Source organism: Chanos chanos, chromosome 3 (genome assembly GCF_902362185.1).
Source record: "Chanos chanos chromosome 3, fChaCha1.1, whole genome shotgun sequence".
Taxonomy (NCBI): domain Eukaryota; kingdom Metazoa; phylum Chordata; class Actinopteri; order Gonorynchiformes; family Chanidae; genus Chanos; species Chanos chanos.
In genome coordinates, this window is record NC_044497.1 from 57,867,294 (window position 1) to 57,878,325 (window position 11,032).

Below are 11,032 nucleotides of genomic sequence, written 5' to 3' on the forward strand. Positions count from 1 at the left end.
CAGGCAGCGCTCTGAGCAGGCTGTAGGGGTAACTGTGTCCCTCTCCGCGGTGCAAACGGAGTTAGACCCTACAGTTTCCATGGAAACAGAGAGACTGACAGTCAGAACTTTGAGGGAATCCAGTTTAACAGCTGTTTATTTTGTCGTAGAGTAAAGAGTGACTTCAGTTTTATTATGTAAGTCTGAGGAGTCACCTGTAACCGTGAGTGAACAAAAATAAAAAAGCAAAACAAAAATTGCTTTAACAGAACCGCGGCAGGTTTCGTCATGCATGAGGTTTGTGTCAAAGCTTCAGGGTGAGCTATTGGAAAAAGCCTCTGGAACACTTGTGTCTTTCAGTGTGACTGATGGCCAGGGGGAGGGAAAAGCTCCCAGGTCCTTGTGTTGGTTTGGTAACCATGACAGTGAGTCAGTATTGGTCTGTATCCAGGCAGGACAGGGGTAGAGGATCAGAGAATAGGCGCCTGAGAGGACTGAAGCTAAAGTCTTATCACATGATGCCCACATCTCCAGCTCTGACAGTCACATGACCAGACTGAATGTATATGCAGCCAGTCAGAATTTGGCATTCAAAGCTTGTCCCAGCTATGTGTATAGTAGTCTCTCTCTCTCTCTCTCTCTCTCTCTCTCTCTCTCTCTCCGACTCTCTCGCTCTAAGTCCAAAGATCCATGAAACATTATTCACTTAATCTCCTCAAATATGTCTTCACTCTGCATTACAAATGTGTCAGTGTTTCTCAGGACAGTTTCTGTGGCCTCTCTGTTCTGCAGTCACACGCCTCATTCAACATACACAGTGTTACAAGGAGCTGGTCAGGTGTGCTAGACCAGAACAGATGGGCGGAGTCAGGTATGCTAGACCAGAACAGATGGGCGGAGTCAGGTATGCCAGACCAGAACAGATGGGCGGAGTCAGGTATGCCAGACCAGAACAGATGGGCGGAGTCAGGTGTGCTAGACCAGAACAGATGGGCGGAGTCAGGTATGCTAGACCAGAACAGATGGGCGGAGTCAGGTATGCTAGACCAGAACAGATGGGCGGAGTCAGGTATGCTAGACCAGAACAGATGGGCGGAGTCAGGCGTGCTAGACCAGAACAGATGGGCGGAGTCAGGCGTGCCAGACCAGAACAGATGGGCGGAGTCAGGTATGCTAGACCAGAACAGATGGGCGGTGTCAGGTATGCTAGACCAGAACAGATGGGCGGTGTCAGGTATGCTAGACCAGAACAGATGGGTGGAGTCAGGTATGCTAGAACAGAACAGATGGGCGGAGTCAGGTATGCTAGACCAGAACAGATGGGCGGAGTCAGGTATGCCAGACCAGAACAGATGGGCGGAGTCAGGTATGCCAGACCAGAACAGATGGAGGGGGTCAGGTGTGCTAGACCAGAACAGATGGGCGGTGTCAGGTGTGCTAGACCAGAACAGATGGGCGGAGTCAGGTGTGCTAGACCAGAACAGGTGGGTGGAGTCATGTGTGCTAGAGCAGAACAGGTGGGTGGAGTCATGTGTGCTAGGGCTGAACAGGTGGGTGGAGTCAGGCGTGCTAGGGCTGAACAGGTGGGCGGAGTCAGGCATGCTAGGGCTGAACAGGTGGGCGGAGTCAGGCGTGCTAGGGCTGAACAGGTGGGCGGAGTCAGGCGTGCTAGGGCTGAACAGGTGGGTGGAGTCAGGCGTGCTAGGGCAGAGATGGAGGTGAGGGATGTGTTAACCTTGTTGACCTTGTTGACCTTGGGGTAAACACCTATGAATGATAGTGGGTGATGCCACACTGGATTATTTGATTGTGTTGAGACCTTATGCGTTGTGTTTTCCAGAGAGGGCTGACATCAGCCCTGTGGAAGACAGCCTAAGTGACCTCACGGATGTGGCACCCTGTCGTAAACGCCGGCATCGTCACCTCCAGAAGCTGGAGACTGAGGCCAAGAGAGCATCCCTGGAGCAGCGACACAAATCAAGGTTCGCCTTTTCTTTACCGACACGCGGTACTCGACTGTGCTCAGAATGGAATATATTAAATGTTAGAATTTTCAGTGTTGCACCAGTGACTGTCAGAGCGGTGAAAATCCCTATGTTTTTCCAAATATCTCTTCTCTCCGATATCTGTTTTTTTGCAATCTTGGATCGCTGCTCTCCCGTCAGCCAATGGCCCACAGAGAGAGTTGGGATTCCCAGAAAATGGACTCTCTGAGCAGAAACCAGCGTTTTTTTTTTTTTTTCTCTGTTGTTTTTCATCTGTTTTCATCTGCCAGCACCTTTGCCTCACACACACAAAAAAAATCAGCTTTTCCAGGGGCAGGCCCTGGACGCTATCTGCTTCTTCTCCATTCACGTATTAATGGGAAAATGTGTATTATTTCACGTCAGTCTCTTCTGATTCCTCCACGGACCCCTGAATTGCACTATTAAAAATCCCTCGAAACATGGGAGTCCAAGTTCAGCCTGTGTTGAGCAACAGCAGAGGGTTTCAAAGTAAATGCTACCTTAGGGGTTTGGACCATGAGAGAACAGTCTCAAAACAGTCCTGTTGTTCAGAAGAGAAAATAAGTAACATTAGAAACGGACAGATTCACGACCCTGAGTCAAAGGGAAAACTGATCCCTGGCCAGTCTTGCCAGAGCGTTTTCACAGCAGGGAGATCAAGTTCATCCACATCATCTTTTTTTTATTAAAAACAAAAAAAAGAGCCACCAACATTTTATTTTATTCCAAAATGATAATGAAATGAATTTCTCTTACAAGTACAAATATAATCATCCCACTTCAAGATGTTATCCACATTTAAATTCTAATCATGCATTGAAGAGGTTGCAGTGTTGCCAGACGTGGTTTCAGTAAAACGGTTCTGTAACAACATAACACGCAAGTGTCTTCTGCAGACGACAGCAGCGGCACTGGGCACTGGGCACTGGGCACTGGTCTCGGCACTGGGCCGTGGTCTCGGCACTGGGCCCTGTCCAGTGGTCTGGCTGGCTGTGTTTCCGGGCTTTACGTGTTAAATGATGCATTTCTGCTCCGTGTTCCGAGGATTTTTAAAACATAAGCTGATCACCGGGGGAGTAATTGTCTGTGATTGACAGAGAACTGGGTCCAGCACGCTGACAGAGTCTGTTTACGACCCGTCCAGTTTATGGTTGCCACTGGAAGCATAAGCAGTTATGTCACAGAGTGAGGTCAGCTTGGCTCTGTTTGACAGAACTGTTAGAGTAAAACGGTCTGAAGTCCTCTTCAGTGCAGATGTCATGTGTAACAAGCCTCCAGGACAATCTGAAGGCATAAGAATCTCTGCCCTACAGGTAAACGCAAACACAGTTGTGTATCTTTACAGTAGAAGCCAACACATGAAAGAGCTGAAGAGAGGAGCGTGAATCTGCCCCTGTCTGTCTGTCTTGCCGTGACGCTGTAAGGAGAGGGAGTCCAGGGGTCCCTGTGCTGGCTGGGTTAGGGATGACGACATGGGCCTTCGGTGCCAGCCGGCCGGACTCAGGTGCTCCGGGGGGAGAGAGAGGGAGTTTTTGTTGGACATGCTGTCTGTCTTACAGGCCTGTTCCTGCCTAAATGCTGCATCTGTGCTAAGACTTTCTGGGTCTGAACACTCTCCTGGCAAATGGAAAATCTGGCCATAACTGCAATCTGTTATTTCCCGTTCAGATGTTATTGGTTGCAAAATGCCATTGGCGTTAGCCAGGATTAGGCTCATATTCATCTGCTATCTCGATCGCTGTCCATGCACTGACCTCTCACTGTCCTCTCACTGTCCAGATACTGTCCACTCAGTGTCCACTCACTGTCCTCTCACTGTCCTCTCACTGTCCTCTCGCTGTCCTCTCGCTGTCCACTCACTGTCCAGATACTGTCCTCTCACTGTCCACTCACTATCCTCTCACTGTCCACTCACTGTCCACTCACTGTCCAGATACTGTCCACTCACTGTCCACTCACTATCCTCTCACTGTCCACTCACTGTCCACTCACTGTCCAGATACTGTCCTCTCACTGTCCACTCACTATCCTCTCACTGTCCACTCACTGTCCACTCACTGTCCTCTCACTGTCCACTCACTGTCCCAAACATTCATACATCTTTAGCTTGAAATTAAGTGATACCTACATGAATTTTCGTTGTTAGATTTCACTGGGGATGAGAGTTCGCTGTGGATCTGCATGTTCGCCATCACAAATGACCAGTCCTCAAACATTTAGAAACATTTATGAACTTAGAAACAGATCGTTATTAATAATGCTGTACAACTCAGTGCAGACAGGGAATAGGCTGTGGAAGGTCTGTCTTTAGACACACACTCTCTGCTGTCCTCCCCAGCACATTCCCAGGGCCTTTAGACTGCTCAGGCCTGTGTCATTCTGACTGACCACCAGTTAAGGATGACCAGTCACTTTACCATTACCACCCACACCTGCTCTTCCACAGGCCCAACTGTTCACATATGCACACACACACGCACCATACACATACCGCACACATCCCCACACACCATACACATACCGCACACATCCCCACACACCATACACATACCGCACACACAAACATACACACACTCACACACAAACACACACATACACATACACACACACACACACACACACACACACTCACATAGAAAATCACTTGTGCTGTCATTGGTTTGTTTGTGTTCTGTGACTCAGGCTGAACTCTGTCATAATTGTCTGTTTACAAACACACACACACACACACATCACTGTCTGTTTACAAACAAACACACACACACACACACACACACATCACTGTCTGTTTACAAACACACACACACACATCACTGTCTGTTTACACACACACACATCACTGTCTGTTTACAAACACAAACACACACACACACATCACTGTCTGTTTACAAACACAAACACACACACACACATTACTGTCTGTTTACAAACAAACACACACACACACACACACACACACACACATCACTGTCTTTTAACAAACACACACACACACACACACACATCACTGTCTGTTTACAAACAAACACACACACACACACACACACACACACACACACACACACATCACTGTCTGTTTACAAACACACACACACACACACACACATACACATATCACTGTCTTTTAACAAACACACACACACACACACACACACATCACTGTCTGTTTACAAACACACACACACACACACACATCACTGTCTGTTTACAAACACACACACACACACACACATCACTATCTGTTTACAAACACACACATCACTATCTGTTTACAAACACACACATCACTGTCTGTTTACAAACACACACACACACACACACACACACACACACACACACATCACTGTCTGTTTACAAACACACACACACACACACACACATCACTGTCTGTTTACAAACACACACACACACACACATCACTGTTTGTTTACAAACACACACACACACACACACATCACTGTCTGTTTACAAACACACACACACACATCACTGTCTGTTTACAAACACACACACACACACACACACATCACTGTCTGTTTACAAACACACACACACACATACACACACCACACACATCACTGTCTGTTTACAAACACACACACACATATATCACTGTCTGTTTACAAACACACACACACACACACACACACACACACACATATATCACTGTCTGTTTACAAACACACACACACATATCACTGTCTGTTTACAAACACACACACACACACATCACTGTCTGTTTACAAACACACACACACACACACACACACATCCTTTTCTCTTGGCTGTCTCACCCACAGGGTGAAGAGAAAGAAGTCTAGGTGCTCATAGGTGACTGATGACAAACTGGATGAAAAAGCAGTCAGCATAGAGGTTGTGAAGAGAGGGAGAGATAAGGGGAGAGAAAAATGGAGAATAAAAGGAGAGAGAGAGAGAGAGAAAGAGAAACGATGAATGCTGCTCATCCCTGACTCAGTTTTCAGCTGCTGGCCTGGGGACCTGCTCGTTTAACATTAACATAAGCATTAACAAACATTAACGTCAACGTTACATCAGTGTTCAGGTTCTCTTATTGAAACTAACAGACTCTGTTCATTATAACTGCCTTTTTCAGATGATGTCACCTCAGCGTGAAGCGTTGGTTTATTTACTAAACAGGACATGAGTGGCGACTGTGTGTTTATTTGTGTTTATGATTTATCTGGGGAGAAAACTGTTCAGAGGATAACGGATCCTGTTCAGCGTTATTGTGTTGTGGTGACATTCTAGCCAACACTGACCTGGGGTAAAGTTCAAGGCTTTCATACGACTTTTTCCATCTGAGATTTATTTGTTTCCACTCAGAGGTGGTCTGTACCAATAGATCTGAATTAAAGTGAGGTTTGTTCTCGTAAAAAAGACAAAAAAAAACTGTATAGTGTCTTTTTGTGCACACTGACACCCGGCGTCTCACAGAGGTCAGCTGTGCGGCATGTGCTCCAGGGCTGGTTTGGACCGTAGGCATTCAGACAGAATGATCAGACCAACGGTAAATCTCATGCATGATTATTGAAGAGAAAGCATTTCACCATATACAGCCGTGAACACCCACTGAACACACAGATACTGTAGACTTCAATTAGCAAATTTGTATGAAGGGTGGAATTAACAAAAATGCATTTATAAAAATGGAGGTGATGAAAATGCACGTGAATTGTAAAATAGAGTGATAAATTGTTAGTTGATTTGATGAACTTGATTGACATTTTATTTGAAACAGTGTTGCTCTGATGATCAACTTGACGGACATTTGTCGTTTACAGCAAGGAATTTTTGTTAGTTCCGCCCAAAAATGTCTATCAAAAACCACGCCCACCGACAACCTGATTAAGTTTTTGGCTCTCAACTTGCAGGCCTGCCTGCTCGTGAGCTGCTTGCAGGAGAGTTGATATATCGATATATGAGATATGCAAGGACGGAAGAACAACTCCCTGCTCAGCTCCCTGCTGTCTGAGACCCAAAAGCTTTACCAGTTCATTAGCAAATCAGTTGACAATTAATCACTCTATTTTTCAATTCACGTGCATTTTCATCACCTCCATTTATATCAGTTAACTTTTGTTACTTCCACGCCTCATAAATTAGCTTCATCTACGCTCAGACAATGATCAGTGTAATCTGGAGAATTGGAGACTGATGAAAGTGAGGTGCTCCAGGTAAGGAATCTCTGAACTACTCTATGGAAGCTCTTTTATCTGCCATTTGATATTACAGCTTTCCTTTCTATACCCACATTTCCCAGTCCTGCTCCTGGACAGACACATTTCTACTCCACATCTACTGCACATCTCATCTCTAATCCACATCTCATCTCTAATCCACGTCTCATCTCTAATCCACATCTCATCTCTACTCCACATCTCATCTCTAATCCACATCTACTGCACATCTCATCTCTAATCCACATCTACTGCACATCTCATCTCTAATCCACATCTATTACACATCTCATCTCTAATCCACATCTATTACACATCTCATCTCTAATCCACATCGATTACACATCTCATCTCTAATCCACATCTCATCTCTACTCCAAATCTCATCTCTAATCCACATCTATTGCACATCTCATCTCTAATCCACATCTCATCTCTACTCCACATCTACTGCACATCTCATCTCTAATCCACATGTCATCTCTAATCCACATGTCATCTCTAATCCACATCTCATCTCTACTCCACATCTCATCTCTAATCCACATCTCATCTCTACTCCACATCTATTACACATCTCATCTCTAATCCACATCTATTGCACATCTCATCTCTAATCCACATCTATTGCACATCTCATCTCTAATCCACATCTCATCTCTACTCCACATCTACTGCACATCTCATCTCTAATTCAACTCATTAGCCCGTTTATTCTCAAGACCTTGATTAACTGACTTGGCTGTGCTGAGCAGGGAGAGACCTAAACTATAAATCTGTTCCAGACCTTGCCTTCACATGCAGGTCTGTGAGTGCTAAAAACTTCTCATCTTCTTGTTTTCTATAAACTTGTTCTCATAATTGGTCACATACAGTACAGTTTTGTGACATACAGTTTTTTTTGTTTTGTTTTTTTTCTGCAACCCTTAGACATTTCCCTCCCTTTTCTAAAGACATGATTAAACTGCAGTAGCAAACACAGGGAGTTGTGAGGGGGCATGCAGTGCAGAGATGACCAGAGACACTGCTGTCACACTGCTGTCACACTGCTGTCATACTGTCATACTGTCACACTGCTGTCACACTGTCACACTTCTGTCACACTGTTGTCACACTGTCACACTGTCACACTGTCACACTTCTGCACACTGCTGTCATACTGTCACACTGCTGTCACACTGTCACACTGCTGTCACACTGTCATACTGTCACACTGCTGTCACACTGTCACACTGTCACACTTCTGTCACACTGCTGTCACACTGTCACACTGTCACACTTCTGCACACTGCTGTCATACTGTCACACTGCTGTCATACTGTCACACTGCTGTCACACTGTCATACTGTCACACTGCTGTCACACTGTCACACTTCTGTCACACTGTCACACTGCTGTCATACTGTCACACTGCTGTCACACTGCTGTCATACTGTCATACTGTCACACTGCTGTCATACTGTCACACTGCTGTCATACTGTCACACTGTCACACTGCTGTCATACTGTCACACTGCTGTCACACTGTCACACTGCTGTCACACTGCTGTCATACTGTCATACTGTCACACTGCTGTCATACTGTCACACTGCTGTCATACTGTCACACTGTCACACTGCTGTCATACTGTCACACTGCTGTCACACTGTCACACTGCTGTCATACTGTCATACTGTCACACTGCTGTCATACTGTCACACTGCTGTCACACTGCTGTCATACTGTCACACTGTCACACTGCTGTCACACTGTCACACTGCTGTCATACTGTCATACTGTCATACTGTCACACTGCTGTCATACTGTCACACTGCTGTCATACTGTCATACTGTCATACTGTCACACTGCTGTCATACTGTCACACTGCTGTCATACTGTCACACTGCTGTCACAGTGCTCAGCTCACACTGCTGTCACACTGCTGTCATACTGTCATACTGTCACACTGCTGTCATACTGTCACACTGCTGTCATACTGTCACACTGCTGTCACACTGCTGTCATACTGTCATACTGTCACACTGCTGTCATACTGTCACACTGCTGTCATACTGTCATACTGTCATACTGTCACACTGCTGTCACACTGTCACACTGCTGTCACACTGTCACACTGCTGTCATACTGTCATACTGTCACACTGCTGTCATACTGTCACACTGCTGTCATACTGTCACACTGCTGTCACAGTGCTCAGCTCACACTGGTCCTGCTGCTTTCACCCTCGAAGAATCAAAGCTCCACATTCTGAGAGTAACATTTTTTCATCCAACATTTTAATAAGACATCACAAGATTTGCTGAGCATAGGTGGCCAGCGCTTTTTCTTGTATTTCCAGAGATGACTTCCAGATGTTTCTTTTGCAGCTGCATGGGTCACATGTTTACTGGAGTATTTAGGCATGTGGAGTGTTTTCTCCTGAGCTGTTAAGAAGCGCTGATGTCAGTTTTGTTTGAATAAGGTCTTTTTAGTGAATCTCTGAGAGAGCGTATGTGGGGGATCCTGTATAAATGCACCTCTGGGAGCAAAGCGTTAATCCAGTCTGTGCCATGAGGATGGCATGGTACCAGCACAGACACAGGCTGAGTGGTGCCAACATTCAGTCTGTTTTGTTAGAGGGGGAAAGGGGATCCAAATGTGGACTCTCTGGTCACTGAGGATCACATCAGAGACAGGGTGACCTGTTTAACTGTGTGTGTGTCCGTGTGTGTGTGTCCGTGTGTGTGTGTGTGTGTGTGTGTGTGTGTGTGTCCGTATGTGTGTGTGTGTGTCCGTGTGTCCGTCTGTGTGTGTGCACGTGTTTGTTCATTTGTGACTTATATAATGACATTTCAGCAGTTTAAACTCTTCTCTCTGGTTTATAACGATTGGTTTCTGTTAGTAATATCTACACAGAGTATCCAACAATTAAACAGACCAAATGCCTGTCAGTCAGAATTGTCGCTCCTTAAGATCAAGAAAAGATTCAAATGGACATTCTGCGTCGACTCTGACTCGTGGCATTCCACGAACACAGGAATTTTCCAGAGCAGTAAATGACTTTTCTGGAGGAATCTGACTGTGGCACCTGTTTCTGAGCTGCTTGTTTTATAGGAACTTCCTCTAGAAAATATGAGCTCTGCTTTGTCCTACTGCTCAGCTCCAGTTACTGCCAGACATTAAAGCTTTCATTTGTCTTTTTAATGAGCGCCTCTTGAGCCGGACGAGTGCTCTTCAGCCTGTTAGTCATAATTACTGTCACTGCCAACATGAGCAGCTGTAGGACGAAGGAATGGTGGACTGCATGAGATGATTTTTTTTTCTGCTTGTAATTACAGTGTGATGTCATTTATCTAACGTTGGCTGGTTTCTTCATAGATGTGTTTGGTTGATGTTGAGGTTGGTTGTGAGGTTGGTTGGTTGTGAGGTTGACAGGCTGATAGGGAGGTTGGTTGGTTGTGAGGTTGGTTGGTTGAGAGGTTGACAGGCTGATAGGGAGGTTGGTTGGTTGTGAGGTTGACAGGCTGATAGGGAGGTTGGTTGGTTGTGAGGTTGACAGGCTGATAGGGAGGTTGGTTGGTTGTGAGGTTGGTTGTGAGGTTGGTTGTGAGGTTGACAGGCTGATAGGGAGGTTGGTTGGTTGTGAGGTTGGTTGTGAGGTTGACAGGCTGATAGGGAGGTTGGTTGGTTGTGAGGTTGGTTGTGAGGTTGACAGGCTGATAGGGAGGTTGGTTGGTTGTGAGGTTGGTTGTGAGGTTGACAGGCTGATAGGGAGGTTGGTTGGTTGTGAGGTTGGTTGTGAGGTTGACAGGCTGATAGGGAGGTTGGTTGGTTGTGAGGTTGACAGGCTGATAGGGAGGTTGGTTGG

The 11,032-nt window shown here is 45.8% G+C and overlaps 1 protein-coding gene across 1 annotated transcript in view; it reads left to right on the plus strand.

Moving 5' to 3' along the window:
• The window catches only part of xrcc4 (X-ray repair complementing defective repair in Chinese hamster cells 4), a 33,076-nt gene that overhangs the window by 18,863 nt on the left and 3,181 nt on the right, over nucleotides 1-11,032 (plus strand). The window contains exon 7 of the mRNA XM_030769718.1: nucleotides 1,820-1,961. Within this exon, the coding sequence (XP_030625578.1) occupies nucleotides 1,820-1,961 (142 nt within the window). The remainder of the gene's footprint in view (nucleotides 1-1,819; nucleotides 1,962-11,032) is intronic.